Source organism: Zonotrichia albicollis, chromosome 6 (assembly GCF_047830755.1).
Source record: "Zonotrichia albicollis isolate bZonAlb1 chromosome 6, bZonAlb1.hap1, whole genome shotgun sequence".
Taxonomy (NCBI): Eukaryota; Metazoa; Chordata; class Aves; order Passeriformes; family Passerellidae; genus Zonotrichia; species Zonotrichia albicollis.
The window spans coordinates 38,793,205-38,818,972 of NC_133824.1; the positions used below are offsets into that span (position 1 = coordinate 38,793,205).

Below are 25,768 nucleotides of genomic sequence, written 5' to 3' on the forward strand. Positions count from 1 at the left end.
ATCTTTAAAGGATACACTAAAAATCCCCAGCAGCCCATGGTCAGAGTCCTTCTCATAAATACCCTAAGTATATTAAATTTCTAAGGCAATACTATCTTTCTGACAGAAAGACATTGCTAGTTTGCATGGGAGGAAGCACTTCAGACAATTTAAAAATGCAGATTCATATTCCTAGTAAATGCTGTGCAATGCAGGGAAAACACCTCAGAACACAACAGATTTTCAGTCTGCCTTCCAGCTGCCTGGTATGATTGAATGTACCTGATGACAGAAGTTACTGTGTACTGTCACCTGAAATGAACTGAGCCCCATCTCTTGCTGCTGTTTCAGTTGTGTTCTGGCCCATAGCATGTGGCAGTTTTTCATGTTAGCATCTTAGAGAATCATGCAGTCACATAATTTGAAGGACATAACAGCACATGCAACAGAAGAATCTTCCTCAGTCGTCATGCATGCTTCAGACTAGAAACCAAATTCAGCTACCACTGTTTTGTTACATAGCTGTCCCTGAAGGTGGATACTTCCAAAAGGCCAGTGCTTGCTACAAACAGCACACCAAAACCTAATAATCTGATTTCACTGTAGAAGAGTGAGACTTGAGGAAGATTAACAATAACCATTTTGTCTTCATAAATATAAATTCATTTTTTAACCATTTTTTCTTCATAAATATAATTGTGTGTGTGTGTATTCATATATTCTTTCAAACTACTCATTAACAGGAACTATTACTCATGTAAAGACTAAATTTGAAGTGGTCAAATTAAGTGCTTAAAACAGAATTCATACCCTAAAATTTTCTACCTGGCAGCCCTTCATTTCAGTGAGAACTCTTACAGTGGTGTTGCAAAGGGAAAGTAACAAGCACTTAGTACACTCATATAGGTACTTCAGCTGGAAGGAAAATAAGACTCTCTCTCCCATCCCTTTTGATGAAGTAATCCACCAGAGACAGCACAACAGGTCAGTGCTTAGCTGGGAGAAGAACCCCCACCTCCCTGCGGCTTCTCTTGAATAGGCTGCATAGAAAAACACATCCATTGTTGATGAGGCATTGATGGCCATGATTAATGCATGTTCAGTCTCCAGTGATTCCCCCACAGGGACCTGTGCACACATACACTTGGAAAAGTAAAGTACAGTCCAGTAAACCACTGCATCTGTAGGGCCAGGGTTTAACCCAGTGTCTCTCAAAACAACAGCTACAGGGACACCCACAGAATACCCACACAGCTGTGGATTGCTACTGTAAAATATTTTCAAGCAAAAGGCATCCAAATTTTTTTCAATATACCTCTTCCCAGTATCTGGTGAGAAATGAACTCTCCCCTGCTCTCACTGTCCGTTCTGTAAGACAGCAAGAGGGATAAGGACAAAAGGCAGACAGACTCTAGGAATAGAACAAGGACATGCACAGGCAGGAAACACAGTATGTGATATGTCCTCCTGTGTGTGAACAAAACTAGAGTCATGCTTTGCTCTTTTTTTTCTTGTTGTTTCAATAAATAGGGTTTTTTACTTACTGAAAAACAATTGTTTGTTGTTTCTTTTCTCTTAGATTCTCGGACTCACCTTTGCAATGACCATGTATTGTCAGGTAGTCAAGGCAGACACCTACTGTGCATAGATACCATTCCCAATCTTTCTGCTTCTCCTCCAAAGGACACAGGAGAAATCTCCTTCATGCTCATTCATCTGACCTTTCCCCACCCCCCTTTGTACTATAAACTGTGTATAATGCTATCTTTCTGAAGATTTTGTGAATCACCCCACTTTACTGAAGGAGGAAGAAAAGAAAAAGTCAGTACTTGAAGTGGCACAGGTAAGAAGCAGCCTTGTCTTTCAGCAGAGGAAAACCAAAAAAGCAATGGTTCCTTTTCCATGGCCTGTGGCAAGGCAAGAGAGGCTGCTTGCAAGGGGCTGACTGCAAACCCATGGTAAGAAAAGATGGCACTGAGGCAACCTCTGCAAAAACTGCCAGGCTGCCTTCCTGCATTTCCCAGTCTGGAAGAGAGGATGTAGAAAACAAATGTTCTTCAGCAAGAAGGTACAGAGTAGCTAGGACTGAATGCAATTGTAATTTTACTACAGTTTGCACACAGCTAAAATGTCAAGATCAAGCAGCCCTGCCTCCAAGTGTCTCAAGATGATTTTGTAACCAGGAGAGGATCATCTTCAGAAGTCCATTGTTTTAAAGGAGTATTTTTAATCTTCTGTGCCGCAGAGTCAGGCTTTTAATCAGAATCTGTACAGTGAGATCCTGGCTGTTAATGGAAAACAATATTGGACATTGCCTCACTTCCTAATTGCCAGTGGCATATAGATGGTTGACTGCATATGTTATATATATTACATTCGTAAACACATACTTTTCTGAAAGGAGGTGAAAATACCCAGCATCTAACCTCAGAAAGAGGAAACCTTTCTATCCTATTTTACATTCCAACTGAAATAACCAAGTATTATTTCTTGTACAAGGCACTATCACTTATACCTCTGGGAAACAAGTAATTACTTTCAGCTGTATCTTCATTTCAGTAAACAACTTGTGAGTGGGCTCTCTCTGTCAGTCTACTATGGTTTTATTTATCATCCCTGTTTCAAGTAAGTCTGCCAAAAAATATCACTCATTTCCATGCTTGAAGATGTGTACAAAGCTGTCAGCTGTTCTTTCCCTGAATGTCACCATTTCATTAATTTACTTTGGGATAACATCATCTGCAGGTATGATAGAGTTTGCCTTGCTGAGGAAAAATCTTTTGCACATTGCTCATTTTTCTGAGAGTTATTAAGATTTCAGATGCTTTTATGCTTACCTTTTTTTTTCCTCCCAGCTGCACACTGACAACAGCCAAGACACATCAGTCTCTGTTAGAACTGGAGTCACTTCTCAGTGCTCTTTTTCAGATGCATTTTTCTTCACCTAGCTGCTGGTTAGAATATAATCCACGCTTTCTAGAATATCATGGAATCACAGAAATATGCAGAAATCAAAACCATTACTTTCTTTAACTGGGGAACAGCCACTCATTAATAACTGAAGTAATTGATGTAGTACCCTCCTATGCACATCTTCTGGTGATGAGGTTAAAAATCAGATGTGTCCTATAGTTCAAACAAATAATTCCCTGCCAGCAAACAGCTCCAGGTAGTGCATATGTGCCAGGGAGAAGCTGAAGCACCCCAGGGAAAGGGCACAGCAGGGAACAGGCAAACAGAGCAATGCAGATGGCCCTCTCCCTTCAGCCAGCATTTGTGCAGCTCTCTGCCACTGTCACTTAGAGCAGAGAGATGACCATGGAGCTGTTTTCCCAAGAAGCTGAGTGCAGCCATTCCTGCAGACTGGAAGCATGCAGCAAGTTCACAGGGAAAGTTACCTTGCTTACAACAGCAGGTCTCAGCTCTGAGTGACATTTTGCATGCTTTGATTTAAAGACAATTTCCAGCACAAAACTGCACTTGCCAACCCACAGTCTATTGAACAATCTCCTTTACACCCATAACTAACCCTTTTCTGGACCTGCATTATTTGACAGATTCACTCTCACTCATCAGATTTGGGAGATTTTTTTGTCTCTGCTGATTTCCTGCAGTCTTCTCACTCTCAGGCATGAGCTACTCCATATTTTCTGGGAAATTGCTTAGGACAGTCTGATGTTTAAAAGAGCAATTATTTTCCAAAATTTTACCCCCATGGGGCATTTAGCTGTGCAGGCTAAGGTAAAAGTAATGTAATAATTCTGTGCATTTTTTGTGGCTTCCCCATCACTATCACAGCAACCTCCCCAGCACTAAAGGATTTTACTGTCATGCAAACAAGCCCCAACATACCCAAGCTGAGCAAGCAGCCCACACACAGGTGCCCTGTGCCCCAAAGCAAGAGGCTCACTGGTGTTGCAGTCACCACAGTCTCCCTGCTTTCTGCTTCTTGAGCCCAGGCTGACCTGCACACTGTCCTGCTCTCCAAAAGATGGTGTAAGTTTGTTCCTTCCCTCTCTCTACTCTGTTCTTTTCTTAACCTGCACAGATAAAATTCCAGGTTAGCTGTGCCATTAGTTCTTGCCTTGGTTTATAGTTTGTACACAGAGGTGCTTCTGCTGACAACTCAGAGTTTCTGCCACTGAAAAGCAGCATGACACAGTGATGAATACATTCATAAAACATTGATTTTTTTTTTTGAGACAAATAAAAGGTAGACAAGTCTATTTGTAGTGATCCCTGCCATTAAAAATTAACACAGAGGCAGCAGGCTGATGATGGTTCAGCTGATGGGAGCAAACCATTGTGCAGAACTCCCACAGAGAGCAACTCTTATCAATTTGCTTGATGGTGGTGTAGAGAAAAGAGAGATCACAGACCTTTCTCCTGTGAATCTCACAGTAATATGTGCTGAGCTCTTAGAGAATGCCTCTAGACTTCAGCTAAAGCTTCAGTGGAAACAAAATATGAGAAGCAGACTGGAGACAAGTCACATTTTGTGGTTTCCTCTAATCATTTTCCACAGTTTAGGTGTCTTTACAAGATAAACTTTTTTGGTTTTAAAAAACAAGTACCTAAAGGGAGTATAAGCAACCCTCACTTTGTAAATCCCAGTCACTACAACAAAAACATACAGTTAGGGGAAAAAACAAAACAGAACAGAAAAACACAAACAAAACAAAAACCCGCAGATCACATATTGCTGCTAATAATTATTTTTAAAATATTCCTCTTCCTCTACCAACTGTGATGCTACTGCAACTTGTTCATAATTGGAACTGGACTATTTTGTATATTTAATGTTATTAACTTTCTCCACACAGACCAAACAGCTGTTAGAGTGCTTACAGCATTACGAGCACAATCCAATTTTATACCTCTGAACATACTGCATATAACAAGCCTCAGACTTACCATATTTTCTTAAGATCACTGCATCCTTTGCTGACAAGGTCAGAAGATTTTGTGATGTGTAACAGCAACAATCTTTCAAAAAAAAAAACCAAAAAGCCAAAAAAAGACAGTTCCATTTTACACATTAAACTGGTTGATTATATATAAGTAACCTGTAGTACATAATATCCATTTGAAAGGCTGCTGATATTGAATGCAGGCAGAGCAACACAGAAGTCATTCCAATTGCTTCTATTAGTGTCTTGTCACTTTTAGTAAAGCCTTTTATATTATTGTGACTTCTTATCTTTAAACATGAAGGAGGACTCAATACATTTAAATTAAAGACAGAACCAAAGGCAATAAAGGAACACTCCTAATTTATTCTCATGGCTGTTTCTGCTTAATAACAAGATATGAAGGCACAGGGCATATGACTAAACCTACTGAATTCAGCAGCATCAGGATTTAGCTTTTTAGATTCAGTCTAAATGTACTTTTGGCTTTTCATTTTCACAATTATTAAAAAACCCACCCAAACCCATATTTAATGGAATATGGTTTATTTTCCTGTACTGTCACTAGCAGCCAAATCTTGTTACTTGTACAACAGAATTACTTAGCTCCTCATCATACAGTGCACACTCACTGAAATACACTTCAGTTTCTGTTCTGTGAATAGTTCTTTGGTCTCCCCCCTCAAAATAAACAAACTCCTAAAAGTTTATTCTATGATCAATAATTAGCATTTAAATGCAGCATTGTAGGATTTATCATATGGAGAGGAAGGGACTGCACTGTAGAAGCTGTAAAAATCCTCTCTTGCATCATCAATAGGGCTGCTTATGGAATCCACCCCAACCCTCACTTCTCACAAACTGATGAGAACTGGTCACACAGAGTACACAGAGTGACTGGGCTGCCTCTTACACCTTCCCAGGGCAGGACAGGAGGGTGTCAGTCAGCATGGACAAAGTAACAGCTTTTCATTTACCCCTTGGCTTCGGTGTTGTGCCATAAATGGGGCACCAAAGGTAAGCAACAGAAACCAGCAGTCGATTGTGGCATTATTTAAACCCAGACTCCTCATTTACTCTAATTTATCTGCAAGAATTTGCTAAATGTAAATGATCTGCATAGATACTGAGTTAGACAGTTAGAAAACACATTGGGACTTGCCATGGGAAATCTTGTTTGGATTCCATTGTGAATTCTCCTCCCTTGTCACTGGTCTCTTACCACAGTGGGCAGTCTCCTCTGTTCTTTGGATTTTGTTGCTGCAATTACAATGGTACATTTTTGTGCATTCATATAAAGAACAAAATTTAAAATATACCTTTTATTTTTTAAAAGTTATTAAATATTCTTAAAGTTTACAACAGAATGTCTTTTGTATTTTTTATAAGCAACTGCACTACAAGCTGAACAGTGATTCTATACAGACCCAGAGATGTGTGTGTGTGCAAGTGTGGGCAAGTACACACACATATACTGTATGCAATTTAACAAAACCCTACAGTGTTCTACTTCTGTGTCATTTCTCATTACCTTTTATTTGACCTGTCCTTCCTTACAAATTTATTATTATTATTTATGTGGCTTACCTATTCCCAGTTCAATGTACACTTCTTTTTCCTTTTAAGGGCAGGCTACCTGAAATTATGTGATAGTCAGTAACAATTCAGAAACTACTGGGAGATCAGGTTTAGTGTTAAAATATACTTAGCCCAAACCAAATTATTTTGTGTTCACAACTTGTCTGTTACTGATAACTTTGAAATAAAAGAACTTCTCTTTTTCTGAGGTACTTGCTTACATTCAGAAATTATGTAGTAAAACTTAAAAAATTAACACCAGAATCTTTTAAAATTGAACAACTAGGAACTTGTACTGTCTCAAATCAGAACAATGTCTGGTTAGCCAGGTATGTTATCTTCAGCCATGTCTAACACTGTCTTATTTTATACAATTTGTTGTACCCTACAGGTCAAATAACTTTGCAAGTGAAATTGCCTCTAAACTGTGCATTCTGAGCAACACAAGTGTACTATTGAAATTGTAATGGGAGAAGTAGGGACCCAGAGGTTTTAGAGTTTATTGCAGGAAGCATCATAAGGGATAACGCATATATTTGATGGAAGTTTCTTACAGCTCCCTCACTTTAGGAGAGATGTTTACATTACTTGAATTGTCTTGATCCCATTTAGTGCACCACTAGATGGTCTCATCAGCCACACCTATCTTTAATCCCTTTCTGACTTTGTGAAACTTTCACTTTAGTCCTGCAGTGTAGCAGTGAATTTCACAATTTCTTAGTGTTGCATTTAAAAAAATCCTTCTTACATGGATTTTAACATTGTTGCCTTTCAATTTCATTTACTCACCATTGGTTCTATGCTTCAGGAATGATAACTTAATGATGCTTACAGAAATACATGGGCTCAGAGCAGCATTACCTTTACAACTTAATTTGCCTTTCCAGTAGAGCTTAACCCTGGGTAATTGAGTACCCTATTGATTTTTAAGATCCCATTGTTTCAAACAACTAAGCCAGTGTACCTTCCCCCAGTAGCTATCCTGTTTGTCTTTGCTTTTGTACTCTATCTTGGCATAGACAGAGCTGTTCCTACTTTAAGCAACAACCAGATGAGTGTTTCACCCTACAATCTGCTATTTTTCCAAAGTACACTTAACACAACCTGGAAATATCAGGCCTAGCTCATTATTCTGGCTGTATAAAACAAAGTACTTTCTGTCTTCATGGCAATAATTTTCAAAGAAATTTAAGGGCAGCTTATGAAGCTTCATCCAAAGTTTTATCTTTGACACATTAAAAGTGCAAAACACAGAGCCCTATGTTTCTTATCTTACCATGCTAAAAACCCCAAGAAAATAAATCTGTCATTAATAACTCATCTGGCAAATATAATTTGAAAGACTGTTTTTCTGAAATCCCATTAGTTGCCTAAGGTAGGTCACTTTACCCTAGGCCTTGCTTCCTTGTCTCTCCCTGCAATAAACTGCTTCCCCATGGAAATACTGTCTGTTCACTAGATATCCTGGGGTTTGCTGACCTGCAAGAAGAGCTCAGTTTACATTCCTCCCTCTAAAAGCCAGAAAACATTCACTACCAAATCTACACCAGTGTGTGTTAGACAGCTGAACAGAAGTTCTGTCTTAGGATGAGGGTTTTTAATGAAGAAATGCTGATCAGTTGAACTGATTTCTCAAACAAGTCCTTGCTATCTTTTATGTAGAAATCATTTAGGCAGAGCAGAATATTTTATTACTACAGAATTGCTTAACAGAGACTTCCTTGTACTTGCAATTAAAGAATAATTTGAAAGGATGGGATAATTATCCACTATAAACTTCCCCTTATATTCCCATAGCACTGCTATTACAGAGTATAGTTCAAATCACAGGCACCAAAATAAAACATGTAACTGTATTTAGTTAAATACATAGAAAACAAAAATATATGTGAAGGAAAGTACAGCATAAAGAACTCCCAACTGTTAATGTATAGTGCATGTGTCTGTCTCATCTGGACTGTGACAAGAGTTTCAGGTGTAAAGCATTCATCCTGAAGATTAACTAAAAATTACTGGAGAAATACAGGGATTCTGGGAACTGGTTTCTCAAAGTGTATTCAGATGCACCTCATTATCTTCCTCTTCCACAAATGCCCTTCTTTGGCTGTTAAGCTTAAGTCCATCGTTGCTCCTTCCACCTCCACCATTCTGCTTTCCTGCACACAAAAATACGTTGTCAGTCAGAGTACCAGGTGAGATGTGGAGAGGATCCAGTTGTTTGACTGCATAAAGTTTAGTGCCCAATGGTAAAGACAGGTTACATGGCTTTACGAAATTCAGGTTTGATACTGATTTAGGAGACCACAGTCTCTACAGAACAGAGCAGAATAAGTACAGTGACAGAGAAATTCATGCAGCCTGGTTGTGGACCTATGTAGTGACTGAATCTGAATTGCTTTTAATGTCCTCAGTTCCTTCATGCAAGCCTGCAAATGGCTAGACAAGCACTATCAAGCAGAACTGTTTAGCATGCTCCAGACAGACTACTGCTGCAGGGATTCTTTTTCCTTTTTTTATTTTTTTAACTCAGTTTACCTTGGAAACTTGTTCAGTGTTATTGTATCAGCCACAGATGCAATTAACAGATTCTGATATTTTATCTCAGCTTGAATAATAAGCACCCAGGATACTGAGGTAAAAAAAAATGCCTCATCTTAGAAATGATGCATTTTTTGTTCTTTTGAAATGCTCACCTGCATCCATACACTCTTAAGGTGACTTAAGGGGCAGTATATGCATCCCCACCGTTTGTACTGTGGCAGCCCAACTGTCTAAGGTAACTTCTATTATAAAAAAAAAAAAAAAGTGTGTTTGTGTAATTCTCAGAGCTCTGATTTTCAGGCCATCATTTCTCAAAGAACAAACGCTCTCCCACCCTTAAGAGAGTTAGAGCTGTTTGCAAACTCAATTAGGATGAAGCATTTGCAAATACTCCAGGAAAAGAGCACTCCTCTGTGTTGATTGTAATGCTTTTTTGGCACCCCACCTCTCACTCCCTAATCAAATACCAGGTCTCTTATCACAGCCAAGGTCACCAAAAGCTTTGTTGCACTCTCAGAACAGCACACAGCCTCCCTCCCTCCCCACCAATGGCCCCCTGTGTTAATGTCACTTGAAAGCCAAGCTGGCATTAGTTGAACAGGGAGGCTGGATGGAAGTACAGGACAAGCTCTTTGGGTAAATTCTTCATGCTGTAAGCTCAGCTGCAGGAACTGGACACACAAATATATTAGAAATAGTAATATATCCCCCTAGAAGCCAGAGGTGCTTTGACTATTCTGGTGAGCAGCTAAGTTACGGTATCTTAAGGGCAGAGTTGCCTCAAAACCTCATGATTGAAAACACTCCTACTTTTGGGGGAAGAACAGAAATTGTGAACTCAGACCTGTGCACAACAGAAGGAATTATGGCTTTGCAAATGCAAACATAAGAGAGTACATAGACTGAATTGATGTGTCATATAATTACTAACTCACTTGCCCTAAACAAAGTAATTCACCAGCTTGGAAGTACAGCTTGTTGTCATGGAACTTGCTTGATATTTGGTGCTAATAAAAATTGAAGTTTTAAATCTCCCTGTGAAGTCCGTGCATTGAAGTTCTTCCCTATTAAACACCTTCTTATTCCTGACTGTGCACCACAGCTGGTTACCCTGACACAAAACATCTTCATCATCAAAAGGTCCTTTGAAATAAGTGCTCACAGGTTTCAAAGAAGAATTATCACAGGAAAAACTGGCACCATTAAAAGCTTGCTGCAAATCACACTCTCTTGTTCCTGATAGAATCAAGACTTAATGTACATATAAAAAAATCTATGTGCATCAACCCAATCTATGTGTTCTCCAAACCCAGATATTCCAATGCAAGCAATCTTTGCTATGGGTGGCACAGGACTCCAACTTATCCAAATATCTGTGCCAGGAAAGGTGAGGAAGAAAAGGGAAAATAAAAAGGACAGATATAAAAAGAACATAAATTAAGATTAAGAGAGGAGGTTGGAAATGGACAAAAGACCTGAGCAGTCTGGTTTTCCCCACTGTAAGGTACAAAGATAGAGCAGCATCCCATGAAACATGTGGTGAGCCTGTTCAGAACAGGCCCTGTGTCCTGTTCCAACTGCTTTCCTGTTCTCTTCAGACTGCAATCCCATCTATTCCCCTTCTAGGTGCAGCAGGTTCACCAAGCTAGTGAAGGACAAAAATTCTCAGATGATGAGCAGCTCTAAAGGGTACAGAGCTGTACCCTTTACCCTGTGATTTCTCTTCCATCCTCCAAATTTCAGTTCTTCCAGCCTAGCAGGAGATCAATCCTGTGCAGTGGCATTGCATTTATATGTAATTTAGACATTATTGAAAAATGTTGAGGATAATAGGATACATCTGCAGGTCCTGAGGGAACTGCTGGATGAAGAAGCTGAGCTACTATCCATCATATCTGAGATATATAGCAGTGCAGTAAAGTTCTCACTGACTGGAAAAGGGGGAACATAATCCCCATTTTTATACAGGGAAACATGGGATTGCTGGAGAACTACAGGCCCATCAGTTTCACCTCACTGCTCAGCAAAATCATGGAGCAGATCCTCCTGGAAAGTATGCTAAGGCACATGGGAAATAAGGGTATGTCTGGGGGACAGCAAACATGGCTTCACTAAAGGAAAATTATGCTTGATAAATCCAGTGGCCTTCTCTGATGGGCTTACAGAGGTGGAATAAGGGCAGAGTGACTGCCATGACTATCTGGACTTGTACAAAGCTTGACACTGTCCTGTACAACAGCCTTGTCTCTAAACTGGAGAGACACTGGCTTGATGGATGGACCACTCAGTGGATAAGCAACCGGCTGGATGGTGACTCTCCAAGTCCAAGAGGAGACCAGGGAAGAGTGGTGTTCCTTGGGGGTCCAGGAGCACTGTTGGGACCAGCACTGTTCAACATCTTTGTCAGCAACGTGGGCTGTGGGATCGAGTCACCCTCAGCAAGACTGCAGACAACACCAAGCTGTGAGGTGCAGTCAACATGCGGGAGAGAAGAGATGCCATCCTGAGGGGCCTGGACAGGCTGGAGAGACTGGCCCATGGGACCTTCAGGAAGTTAAACAAAGCCAGGCACAATGCCCTGCACCTGAGCCAGGGAAATCCTGACAGGCTGGGCAAACACAAATACAAACACAGGACTGAGAGCAGCCTGGAGGAGAAGGAGTTCAGCGCTGTTGGCAAGAAGCTCAACAGAACCTGACAATGTACTCTTGTATCCCCAGAAAGAAAAGCAGGGCAGTCAGCAGGTTGAGGCAGCTGATTCTCTCTCTTCTCCACTCTGGAAAGATCCCACCTGCAGTACTGCATCCAGCTCTGGGGCTTCTGACATAAAAAGGACGTGGACCTGCTGGAGCGGGTCCAGAGGTGGCCACAAAGATGCTCAGAGGGCTCAAGCACATCTCCTGTGAGGATGAGACTGAGAGAGTTGGGATTTTCAGGCTGGGGCAGAAATAGGTATCAGAAATAAATTCTTGACTGTGAGTGTGGTGAGGCACTGAAACACATTGCTCAGAGGAGTTAATGGATGCCCCATCCCTGGAAAGCCAGGCTGAATGGGACTGTGAGCACCCTGATCCAGAGAAAACTGTCCCTGGCTCATGGCCAAGGGATTGGAACTAGATAATCTTAAAGGTCCTTTCCAACCCAAACCATCCTATGGTTTAAAAGAATTCAGCATGTCACAGGTGATCTGTCACAGCTGTTCTGATCTGTCACTGTTACATGGAGCACAGTATCCTGCAAATGAAAAAGCTTTCTTAGTATCAGTGCAACTACACAGAACACAAGAGCATTCAGCTACACAGACTGAGTGCTGAACAACTGACTACTCTGGTGCCTTACATGCACAAGCAGCTCTTATGAAGTATTAAAGAGAAATTCAGGATAACACTGCCACTCTCAGTGCTGATGATGCAAGCTTATTTCATTTTCATTTTAATTTAGTGAACTCTCACTGAAATGAAAGACTCCCTGAAAGCTTTATAGCATGAAGTGAAATGGCAAATTAAATTGAAATTGAGATAATCCCCAGAAATGTATACAAAACTAAAGCAACTCAAAGTCTAGACACCTTTCAGACTGGCAAGTTTTTATAAAAATGAGAAAAAGCAATCTCCTATAATTCTCAAGCTTTTCAATCTGTCTGAGGACATCCCAGAATGCACCACATTGTGTCCACACTATCATTGCAATGGGACTACGCAGATCTCTATCACAGAATGAAGTACTATTGAAACGTGAACCCAAAGCACCAGAGAATTTCACATACAGGAGTTGAAAAAACCTATTTCCTCTGTCTACTTTATTGAGATCACATATCACAAGTATCTATGTAGTTTGCACTTCAGTATTTTCAAATAGCAGCATTTGCTTGTTTGAAAGCCAAAGCAAAATCTCTGTTCAGGTAGGAAAGTTGCTCAACTCTGCAAGTTTATTTTTTCAAGTCTGTGTAAAACTATTTCTGCAGCAAAACTATGATAAGTGAAAACCCACAAGGAATTGCACTCTGGCTGTACAGATGTGCACAGAAGGAATATAAGCCCCAGGAATGAAAGTAGATTTCCCAGTAGGCAAAGTTGAGCTGTAGTTTCAGTTAAGTCTTCAGTGAAATTTTTGAAGCAGAGAATATGATGATTCCCCAGGGAAACCACACAACCACAATGCCTTCACATATTTAAAGATTATCATTCAGGGCTTTTAAATCGAGCTCTGTGTTTCCATTAATCCACTCAGCTGCCAGCCCAATCTCACACTGGCAGGCTCACTGCTCCCCAACAATTGAGAGCTTATTAAATATTAAGGTCTTAATCTTAAGTACTTCTGTTTGACTGAGAAATTCTAAACAGCACACCGAAGATAAACATTTTCTCACATATATATATATATATACACACAGAGAAAGAGCAGTATTAGATAAAGGCAAATGTCCCCAAAATAGCAGGAGAGTTGTGTAATAAATCCATTCATTTTAAAGCAGCCCATATATCCCCACAGTCACATCCCCTTCCAGTTATCTGGATCCAGCTTTCACAGGTTTACCTCTGAAGGACAAAAGTTCACCTCTCTCCTGGCCTTGAAATGCCAGCTTAGGAATTAGAAAGATGGTCACACTAGGATTCACACTACTCTAATAATGCTACATTACAGGTAAAGAGAAAGATGAACTGTTTTAAATGTAGCAGCACCAGAAGCATGTCTGGTACTTGACTTTCCATTCCATTGTTTTCAAAAGCATTCACCTAAGATAAGATAGCTTTTGCTTAAAAAATAGGTTAAAAATGCATGTACTGGATGTGCATCCAGTACAAGATTTTCTGAAAAATCATTTTCTACCTAACAGGGACAGGGGTCATCTAGGCAGATGCTTTACTTTCCTCTTGTATTTCAGAAGGACCATTTTAGATCCAGAACAACTTGGGGTAGGTTGGGAGAAATCAGGAAAGCTTTTAGCAGATATTTTTATATTTTTCATACTAATAAGGCTTTCCACTAGACCCAACAGTAGAAGAGATGATGACTGAGAAAAAGGTCAGCAGCAAACGAGGGTCGTGTTTCAGGATCTGTCCTCTGAAAAGGATGCTGAGTGCTGAAATGCCATTTGCCACTTACACAGATCTGTAGTGCAAGCATTGCTGCCCCCTAAAGCAGGCCTGTGCTATCACAGGAGCGTGGCTTGTTACACAGTCTGTGGAAACAAGACTTTCCCAGATCACAGAACTCCTCTGCCCTCTTTCTCTGCTCCCCTCTCTTCAACCCAAACCCTCTGCTGGACCCAGACCTGCTCCTCTCCTCACAGCATCACCATTCCCCTGAGGGCTGGCACGCTGAAACCTCTCTGCCAGGAATCAGAGCCACATCAGCCTCCCTACAAACTTCAATTTCCCTTTCTAGACAAGCTCAGACATCAAACAGTGGTCAGGCAGGCATTACACCACAGGAGCAAAATGTAGATCTTGCCAAGAAATGAAAGAAATACAGAGCTTAGAGCCTGTGTGTACACATGCAAACCTAGAGATGGATCAAAACTAGAATGAGGAATTAGTGCTGAGGTAAAACACAATGAAGCAAAACACCAAGCAGCTGCCTGAGGCTCTTTCAGCAGAGAACTCAGCACAGGCTGGTGGATACCCAGTCCTGCTCTATGCCAGTGGACACCACTCTGACATGGGCAGCACGTGGGCACTGTCATTACCATCACAATATTTACTCATGGGCCCAAGAGAGTAGTTGCAAAACCAACATACTCACAAAAATTTTCCATTATTTTGTCAGATCTCAAAATGCAAACTACCATTTGGATCCATTTTGGCCAGAGGTTTAGCTGAGTCTCAGCCTCATATTTCCCTGACCTGTGGCATCTACAGGGCCATCAGTATGGGACAAAGTACTGATATCCACAAATAACATCTCAGAAAAGCAATTTCTACAGTTAAAGTGCAATAAAGTAACAAGGTACTGAGGGCCAGAAAACACATAAGGCTTCAAACGCCCTGGAACAGATAATACAGTATGCAGAATTATGTAATTCATTTTGTACTGCAAGTCAATCCCTTTATTAAAAGGGGATTACAACAACCACAGCATTTGGTGTCATTCACAGACACATAACCCACGTATTAACTCCTGAATATGCAAAACTCAATTTGATGATATGCAGCTGCAGTCTGCTTGTCCTGTCTCCCATTCCCCCTCCCACAAGTTTTTTACCAACAAGAATGTCAGTAGCTCAGATTTAAATTTCTAAAGAAATGGGGGTTTAACATTTACCCAGAATTCTGTGAATGTCTGTCCTTCCTCCACTAGTGGCCCATATGGCCAGAAAATTGTAAACTCTGCAGTGAGACAAAATTTAAAATAAATAAATTATATTCAAACTCCTTTGTAAGACCTACAGGCCAGTTCTCAAAACAACATGGATTTAATAATGAAATGTTCTTCCATTTATCAAGAGGGTTTTTTTTCCCCCTTGTCATTTACTTTGGATTGTTCATGCTCTATTCCATACTTGAATACCTATATTATAAAGACAGTCCTTAGAAATAGTAACTAAACATGTTTACAAATGGTTCTTTATGTAAAAACACAAAATCATTTTAGTGAACAAAACACTTGAGGTGAAAAATAGCTAGAAGAAAACTGATGTGTTATTTAGGTAAGCACAGGAAGGAATTATTCTGATAATCTGCAGAACAATCCATGACTTATTAAATAAAAATAATCTTTTCAGCTTCTTTCTAAATAATTTCTTTTAAAATCTTGTCTCTTCATAAGTAAGCCAAGTTTCCCTTGCCATAAATTCTATTCCAATAACAATGGCAAACGACTGAGACATTTATCAGGACACAGATAATCTGGAAGCTACACCAAACACCCTTCCTCAGGGTGATGCACATTGGATGGGCTATTAATGGCACCCTTTCAGCTGAGCATCCCAGGTTTTAGTGTCTGGCAAAAAGCAAAGTTTTACAGTGGAAGAAAAGCACTGCATAGAGAGACACTCCAAGGGCTTACCACGTGCTGGTGCTTTCAGTGCTGCATTTCCAGACCGCTCCAGTACAACCAGAAATTCAGAACCATTTTCACGTGCAGTGAGTCAAGCTGCTCTCCTCCTGCTCTGTCAGTGGGTGCAGTCTGAGGAACACATCCCCATCACCAGGAAGAAACTGCATTTAAGTGCCTGACACCTGCACTGTAGAATGCTTCACTATAAGCAAAGCTTTCATTATTTTGGGGTTGCCCTGAAATAAATTCTTTCAGATGCTGCTATTTACTTCCAGAAAACCCCCAAGTGAGTTATTTAATGCTGCCTGTGCAAATAACCTTAAAATCCTTTTTTATTACAAAAATAGCATTTTCAATAAAATCTGGCTAAGCTACACAATTTCATGGCATAGCTCTGTTCTCAGAAGTGTTTTCATTGTGCAGAACCAACATCTACTCTTCCTTTCCAAATAATGGTTTTAAACTTGCTGCAGGATGGGAAGAAAGCATTACTACTTTCTTTATTCCTCCTATTCTTGCTGAGTCTACATGAGATGAAGCAGAATTATGTTTTCATTTGAGATTCATCAAAAGAGCTGCAGTCAAGCTGAGCTGCACTGCTAAATTCTGTTTTAATTAGAAACAACAAAAATCCTTGAAAACAAATGGGCTCCCAAATATGCAAGTCAGTGGCAAAATGGTCCCTGAACATCAGCAGTGACTGAATGTCAGCAGAGGAAAAAAAGAGGCAAAAAAGCTTTCACTTACAGAGAAAACAGCTTGGAAATGAAAGCTGACCAGCTGACCAGCAGTTTGACTCAGACATCAAACACAGAGACCAAAAAGCCAGTCTTGAAAGAGAGAAGTACATCCCCTGAAGCACATACACTATGAAGCTTAAAAAGCACAAGGTTAGCCTGGCAAACATGATCCACTACAGATCCTGCTCCTTTCTGTCTTTTCAGCTTACCCAGACAACATGCAGACAGACCAGGTCAGGATGGAGAGAGGATGCCCGGGAGTAACAATTCACCTTATGACAGGAGGACTAACACACCATTATGCTCCCTTTGAAGTGTGACATCATGACTAGGAAAATAATCAGGCCTTTTAAATATCCAGCTACTCTCTGTGGCTCTATGACTTATTGCAGTAGTTATTTCCTCTACCTGATTGCATGCTGTACAAATTACTATTTCCATTTATGCTTTGCATAACAACTTGTCTTCATATCTACAAGCAAAGCCATTTTTCCTCAGTGTGTCGTGGTGAGGGGAAGGACACATCAGTTCTCACAAAACAACCCAGAATGGCAGTGTGTTCTGTTCACTCTGACATGCCCACAACCCCAACTAGATGCCAACAGATTGTTCTGCAGTGAGTGATTTCGAGAAGACCCTCACAGTGTCAGTGATGAAGGGACCTTACTTTGCTCTGGCTTGCTCAACTCAGCAGCAGGGTCTAGCCAGCATGTGGTGGGAGACAGAATCATTGAATATCCACAGCTGAAAGGGACTCACAAGGATAATTGAAGCCCAACTCCTGTCCCAGCACAGTACAGTCCCAAGAGTCACAACATGTGCCTGAGGATGTTTTGCCCAAATGCTTCTTGAACTCTGTCAGGCTTGGTGCCCTTATCACTTCTCTGGGGAGCCTGTTCCAGTGCCTTAACATGCTCTGGGGTGAAGAAACTTTCCTAATATCAACCCTAAATCTCCCCTGACACAGCTTCAGGCCATTTCCTTGGGTCCTGTCACTGGGCACCAGAGAGAGGACATCAGGATCTGTCCCTCTTCTTCCCCTCACAAGGCAGCTGGAACTGCACTGAGGTCTCCCCTGAATCTCCTCAGGCTGAACAGACAAAGTGACCTCAGCTGCTCCTTGTATGGCTTGCCCACTAGACCCTTTACCTTCTTTAGATGCTTTCTAATACCTTTATATCCTTTTTTATATTGTGGCACTCAAAACTGCCCCCAGCACTCAAGGTGAGGCTGCCCCAGTGCAGAGCAGAGGGGACAATCCCCTCCCTTGCCCAGCTGGTGATGCTGTGCCTGATGCCCCACAGGACACCCAGGGTAAAAAACCCTGGCTCCCATTTGACTTTGAGACAGATTTACTATCTGGCACTGCAAAAGTAATTTTCTCTTTTCTTTCCACTTTGTTCTTTGTCTGCCAGGTCTGTTTAAGGCTCTGTGCTCTTTGGAACACTGTCCACTCTACCTTTTTTTCCCAAGGCAGTTGCCCCTAACAACCAAGGGCTCTGAGAAGGAGAAGGAAAAGGCTTCTCATACAACTCTGATTATTTCCTCTCCTATCCATGATCAGTTTAATACTGCACACACTTGAAGCTCAGATTATATACTAATATGTATATAATATGGGAAGGCAACAAGTATTTACAGTACTCATGTTGTCATCTACAAAATTCATTCAATAACTCTCAGCACTCTGCTAAAAAGCACTGGGAAAACCATCAGAAAAGTCACCTCAGTTTTGACAAATACATATGTCAAGGACAGAGCACAGACTGCCAAAATATTTCACAGTCTTAGGGTCCAAGACAGACAATGCTCAAAAATGCAGAGGGATTATTGTGGAACACAGGGGTTTGGGTTTCATCTTGCTAAGTCTCTCTCTCTGCAGGTCCTACAGAAGGAAGAAAAGGAGGAAGTGCTTTTTTTCTGAAAGAATTGTTCTGCACCATTCCCTCACTCTCAAGCAGCCATAAACACCCTGTTTCTCCTCTCTACCCTGCCCACCACCTCAAGAGACATAAGCTCACTTGGTGCAGTCAAGGGGAAAAGATGAAATCTGAACACAAAACTGTGACCTTGCTCAGAGATCAGAAGTTTAGGCACTGTGTATTAGACCCAACAGCAAAGTTTTCATTCTGGGGAGGAGGATTATTCTCCCTGCCACTTTATATATTTATTTAACTCTCACTAAAGCAATTCAAAAAGCTGGTTCAGTAAAAAAAAAAAAAACACCTCTTAAAAATTACTGATCATTGCCTCTTCTATCAAAGGCATTAATTTCAAATCTTAAAGCAAATGTAAAAGTTACAATTTAACCCTCACAGCTTTAAAATAGTTAATAAACTGCTAAACCAGGCTTTCAAGATGTGCTCAGCCAATCTCCTGTGTGCAATTGCATTCTCACACCAACCACAATTTCAGGGTTGATGTGAATGGAGAAAGGAGGAATTAGATGGAATTTTAAATCCTGACCCACTGTTTGACTCAGAAAGTCCATCTAAAACACTTCCCAGCTAACAGCAAATGCAATTTCATTTTAGCAGAAAGTTCGGAGCTACAAATCAGAAGTGGGATGCAGAGGCCTCATACTGCAGACAACAATTTAGTGTTGTGATTCTGAAAGCACCATTAAATAAAACACTTTAGAGTGTTAATTTCAGCTAATTATATCAGCAATATACCCAGGCTCAAAAAACCAAGAAGGATTTTAAGTTGGATCTACAGTTGTAAGATGTGATACAATATATTTGTAAAGGGAGACTGCTACTCATTTATGAAGAGACTATTTACTTATGCTAGCAGAAGTGCTCTGTAGGAACTGTTCGAACAGCTCCACCTGGTTCCTCAGTAGCTCCAGCTCTAGTGCAAACAAAGACACTTTGGCATTCACTTAGCCAAGATCATCAGTTGTTTTAATGAGGAAAATGAAAAATATTATTAGCACAAAGGTTTTTCCATATTGAGACATGAAAGAGGAGAGCAAAAATAAAACAACTACTTGTTTTACACAAAAGCTCCCAGCACAGCAACTGAAACAAGGGGGAAATCAGGGCAGAGGTAGCTGCCATGAGCAGAGCTGAGCTTTGTCACCCTTCCTCCCACAGTATCACTCTAATAACTGTAGGGATTAGGGAGCCAGCTTTACAAATGGCATAAATTACTCTCTCCTCCTCTCTCTCCGTGTGGTCACACAACACTCCCAGGCATCTTTTCCCTAACTTCCACAGCACAAGGATGCCAATTTGCTACTGCTGGGCCTTCATATACTCATGATATACAAACATGTCTGCTCACAGAATTTGTTTTATTCAGCCCCCAAAGGAACAAAGGAAAACACAAAAAGATTGCAAAACCTGTAATAATAGCCACATCATCTACAGCAACTTCTCTACTCCACATGAGTTCACCTGAAAAATCAGAGAAGATGCCGTAAAGGTTGGGTGAAAATGGACACACACAGTCCTAAATAATATCTTACACTGGGCAGTAATTCTGTCTATTGGCTATTTTTAGTCACAGTCCCATCCTCCACAGCTGCAAGCAAACACAGCATATAATGGAGTATATGCTTTTCACCAGTGCACTACAAGAAAACTGACTGCAATATATTGAAAGTCCCACCTACACCATTTCTAAATGAGACTGTAAGGAAAAATAGAAAAGTAGAAATAGAAAAGCTGAAAGTTAGCAATGTTTGTATGGAGTTTTTTTCAAACTGCTCTAACACTTGAAAATAAAGGAAAACAAAATTCAGTATTACCTTTTGGAGCAGGATGAGCAGCAGAGGTAACCATAATGTGTAGACTTTACATACTGGAGGAAACAATTGAAATCCCATAATCTTCTACACCATCTGCACTAACCTTTGAGAAAGGTGAGGCAGAACACTCAGTCCCTGCTGCAGCCATACACAGAGCAGAAACTTAACAGCAAAAGGTGACAAAGCTGGAAAATTAGATATCCCAGCTCTAAGAAAGTGCTCATGGATTTGCAGAAAAACGCAGCAATCTGGGAAGCCTTACAGCAAATCACTTATGCAAAAAACCCCATGGTGTGCAGTCTAGACATGAGAGGGTCTGTGCCCTTCTGCCACTATGTGTATGTCCAGTGAGATTAGTGGCTTCTGGCAAATGAAATAAGGAAAGTCAGGAGGTCTCTAGAAATACAATATGCTGCTTATTTACTCTAAATATTTCCACACAATCCTCATTACTGCTCTCAAAAAATCAGGTGGGCAAGGTAATAAATCCCCTGGGATTAAACTCTGCCCATACCTGTGCCCAGCTGCAAACTCACACACAGAGGGACAGGGCTTTAGTTTATGTTTTGCCTTCCCACCCTAGACAATTGCTAAATTTTACTTGATTTGAACTCCACACAATGAGGGAATAAAATATGATAATCTATGTGCCACATGAAGGCAACTCGAAAGTGCCCGTCTGCTTTGGTCTCAGCAGTTAAATGGAGAATAAGTTCTAACATGCTGGAAGTCAAAGCTAACTTTAAAAGTTCTAAAAAGCTCTCTAAAAGCTTTAAAAGGTCTTCATTAAGAGTTTGTAAGAAACTTCCTTGTTTGTTTCTAGGAAAAATAGCATACAAGTTTTTCTACAGTATTTTTACTAAAATAATTGTCAGTTACACTGTAACCAATTAGATATTGAAATATATCAAGAAAAGGTAACTGATATTAGTAGGAATATAAAACAACAAACTGTTTCAAATTTTGAGTCTTAGATTTCATTCACCTGCATTTTTGTGCAAAATAACATTTTGTTATAATGTTCTCATTCCAATAGAATATATTTAAAAACACATTTTGCTTTTAATTTCATATACTAACAAGGTAGGTGATGTTAATTATTTTTGCAACTGTTTGAGTAAGTAGCATTAATCCAGTTGTATTCCAGCTATTTTTTCATATTATGCTGGGTTTTTTTCTAAAGAGATGATATGTTTTTTCCCAATGCAGACTATCAAAGTGATTGCCTGGCAGACTACAAAACACCAATTCAGGCTTATTTAATTTGCACTTATTACATAAAAAAGCAATCACTGAAGGAATGTTATTTTCAGCAAATAGTTGCATACAACCTCTTCAGGCTGCAGAGGTAGGATCCATCTGCTTTGTGCTGCCATTTGTTTAACTAAAGTCACAGAGCTGTACTGTGTATTAATCAAAACAGTAAACTTCAAAAGACATGTTCCAAATTCAGGAGAGACTGTAATTACAGTTCCTGTGAACATCCATTAGCTTTGCAGTCTCCACAGATGAGCATGCACAAAACACTTCCCCCACTCTTCCAAATAATTGCCACTGGTAGCTCACACAAGAAGTGAAAAAAGCATTTCATATTTTTGCTTGAGCCTATAAACACTAAATTGTTTCAACTCACTCAACAATTCTTTATAACTAAGAAGTGGTTAGAGAAACTGTTTTAGTATTCATCCTTCAGTCTACCTTACCACATTTTCTCTTCTCTTTTTCTCCCAACTTTCTTTCCTGGAAGCTACACTTGGTTCTGCAGTTTCACACCTATATATGATAAAAAAAGAAACTATAACATGAAATACTGTAGCAATTTTTCTTGAAGAGTAGCACCTCCCAATGAGACACGTGAAACAACTTACATTCCACAATTCTCTGTTAAATCTTTGTAATCTCTTTACAAAGACACTATGGCAGGTCAAGTTTTCAAGACACGCTTACCACAGGAGATAAAATAGGATGCTGTTCTCCCACAAGAATGGTCCACGTGGTCCTACAAGCACCCAGATAAGTCCTCTTTTCTGTCTCAGTAAGATATTTAGATGTATACAGATACAACCCCTGCCCAATACCTGTTAAAAGCACGTGTGTGATGATAACTGACAATAAAAATACCAGCTTCATATCAAAGGCCAGCTGCAATAATCAGCTACTACTTCTTTTTTTCAGTGAATGCAATAAAAATTGTGCAGAAAAATGTATGTATCTTAACCCTGCACAAGTCTCACCCAAAAAAGAAAATCACCCAGAAATACGAGAGCACATCAGTTGGAAAGTTCTCCATTGGCATCAGGTAAAGAATGTAAAGATACCTTTACATTCATTGTGCTTAAGATCTTATACAAATACAAGGAAATTCTTCTTGCAAGAGAGGAAATTTCTTGCAACAAAATTTTTCTTGCAACAGAGCCCAGATAGAGGAAACATTTTTTTAAATGTATCTTAGAAAACTTAATGATAATATACTGTGTTCAAATAAAGAATTCCATTTCACTGCCTGCTATTCTAGGTGTAAGATGTTTTAATAGAAACACTAAATATTTCTCCCCAATCATACCCTTGATCCTTTATGTCCAGTATCTTTGGCCTTGCCCTGCCAAGTACCTCAGTTTAGGAACACTTGCTTTTTTTATCTAGGAATAAATAATGAATTACCACTTCAGCACTCCCTCCCACCTTCTGCCCTCATGCAGTTTTCCCCACTTGTCATAAAAGGAGATGCTCTGCAGGACCCTCTTTCATACCAGCATCTCTCTCCCGTGTCATCTTTTCGTAAGTGTGTTGAGGTGCAAATTTCAAAAGAAAGCTGTTTTTCTTGTGGCTCACTGGTTTCTCTATTCTCTGTTATTACAAGACAACCTGACATTCCCACATGTTGAAAAATTAGGGAAATGCAAGACCAACCCATCAGAAGTTGTTGTGCATTCATTCTGGAGCTCACGGCCCTTCTGATGCCCATTTCCTCTTTTTTTTTTTTTTTTTTTAACAGCGAATTTTATTATTAAGAATAAATTCAACTTTATTTCTTTTAGAATATTATTTCTAATGCAACCAACATGTTTTGCCTTTAGAGACAAAGGCAACATTCTTGTTCTAAAGCACCAATATACCATGGATGGCTCAAAATCCCATCTGGTACTTCTTACCTGGTATTTATTTTTCAGGAAAAAGCAAGGGTTATTTTTATCTTGTTCAAACACAGAGGTATTTTTTCTACCCCTAACAATGGAAAAGACATTTCTTTCTAACATAGCTGTACTCAGAGACAAACAGGAATCATGTACCTCACAAAAAAAAATCACAGGATATAAACAAAATGAAAATTGTGATAAAGTATGTATATCTTTTCTAGAGAAGAAACAAGATAAAATGAAATATCATTTTCTTCCCCACATCCAATTTGGGAAGCTACCTACTAACTAATATAAAAAGGGATGCAATTTTAGACCACAACCCCTTCCATTTCTGAATATTTTTTCTGAGACATTGTGGTTCAATAATGCCACTGAAAGTAGAAAAAAAATTGTAATAGAATTTAATTCTTGTGCTATTCTAGATACCATTGCCAGAGCGACTTTAAATTGCTTTTGAACGAACTAGAAAGTTGAAGTTAATTGAACACAAGGATTCATGTAGCAAATTATCTTACTACTAATGGTATGGAAGACAGAAACCTGATTAGTTACCCCAGCTGGATACTCGCAATGTTAGAAGTCGAGAGATGCCAGAACTAAATCAGAAAGGTGAAGATCAATAGTTCTTTAATCAATGGTGGATTACAGTGGGATTTATTCTGCTGAAAACAGCAGGGGCAGATAAATTCCCCGCTGAGATTAATTACTGGGAAGGGTGGATGTGAACAGAGGAGTGCAGTCATCTCTGTGACAACTCTAAGTGGCAAGAAGAACACCAGTGGGAGTACAGAGCTCTTTGCCTGAGTCTCTGCTGGTGACCAATGACACCCTCATCAAATTCCCAGCGCCTCTTAGTTCCTTAGAAGAAATTGCCTTGAAGCCTGTGGATTTCTACAAACACAAATACTATAAACCAAGAGGCAGGGACACAATTTCTTGGCTTTGTTTTTAAACTGATGGGTTTTTACAGCCGTTGGGTTCCTAAAAATCCATATTACAGAGACAAAAGCACCAATGTGTGCAGCCGAAGAATGACAGTTTCATGCACAAAGGCTGATGACATTTACAGAGCCTGCTTAAAGTCAAGGGGTGGTCAGAGCTGCTGGGGCTCTGTCTGCTGGGATCCATCATGTCCATGGAATCCATGATTACCATTAGAGCCTTTGCTGCTAAATGTTACAGTTCCCACAAACTGGCCACTAATGCATCACGCTCTAGGCCTAAATACTGTAACTGAGCCACCAGGCTGGCTAAGCAGAGTAAAGAAATCACAGAGCATCTCTCGTACCAGAACTGATTTAGAAACAGGTCATAAATTGAAATTACTGTGACTTTGAACTACTTAAGGAATTTACTAACATGACAAAACAAACAGAGCCAACAGCTTAGCTTGTCAGTGCTTGATTTTCCACCAGCTTGAGGGAAAGTCTTCTAATTGGTCTCCCCTCCTGACATTTTATGTTCACTTACCTTACCAGAAGACAGCAAGATACAGAGTCCAGCAGATTTTAAATTTGCTGGGAGGAATATGATGGATTTATTTGTTCTCTTACTTTGATTATTACCAGTAACTCTTTGAAAGAGATGGCATCAGATGGCATCAACTTTCCCATTTTACTTCTTGTAGAAACCATTTCAGAAAATATTTTCAACTCTGACTCCACCCAGCTACGTTGGTCTGTTTTCAATGACTTGGAATTCAGGTTCTTAAAGAGAAATTTCTGTGGGTTTTTACTCTGAATTTTATCAGATACCAACAATCATGTCTGTGGGGCAAATCAAAAAGGATTCTTTATTGGGAAAAAAAATGCAAGTTTAATACAGATATTATATAAATTACAAAAAATGTTTTAAAAATCACCTCTCCAGGATACCCAGATTAATTGAAGGTGGAGCCTCAGTGAAGCAAATAAAGTCTTTCTAAGACCATCTCTCATTTTAAAGCAGATCATAAAAATAGTCCAGGCCTTGTCCCAGTTCCCAGATGGAGATTCCAGTGCCCAGTTCTTTTGCAAGCTCCAACCGCAACTGGATGGACTAAAAGACAGATAAAGCAATAATATCTCAGTCAGAGATATCAGACACTCCATACTGCCATCTCTTCATGCCATTACCAGACATTTAAAA

General features: G+C 39.9%; 2 protein-coding genes across 7 annotated transcripts in view; one reads left to right on the top strand and one right to left on the bottom strand.

The window, feature by feature from the left end:
* The window catches only part of TSPAN4 (tetraspanin 4), a 422,379-nt gene extending 413,072 nt beyond the window's left edge, over nt 1-9,307 (top strand). For all 5 annotated transcript variants that reach the window (XM_074543280.1, XM_074543283.1, XM_074543281.1 and 2 more), the window contains one exon: nt 1,559-9,307. In XM_074543280.1, coding sequence (XP_074399381.1) covers nt 1,559-1,627 — 69 coding nt within the window. In that variant the 3' untranslated portion in view covers nt 1,628-9,307. The remainder of the gene's footprint in view (nt 1-1,558) is intronic.
* CHID1 (chitinase domain containing 1) overlaps nt 4,112-25,768 on the bottom strand; it is a 119,631-nt gene continuing 97,974 nt past the window's right edge. For both annotated transcript variants that reach the window (XM_074543276.1, XM_074543278.1), the window contains exons 13-14: nt 25,503-25,678; nt 4,112-8,623 (exon numbers count right to left, since the gene is read on the bottom strand). In XM_074543276.1, the coding sequence (XP_074399377.1) occupies nt 25,580-25,678 (99 nt within the window). In that variant the 3' untranslated portion in view covers nt 4,112-8,623; nt 25,503-25,579. The remainder of the gene's footprint in view (nt 8,624-25,502; nt 25,679-25,768) is intronic.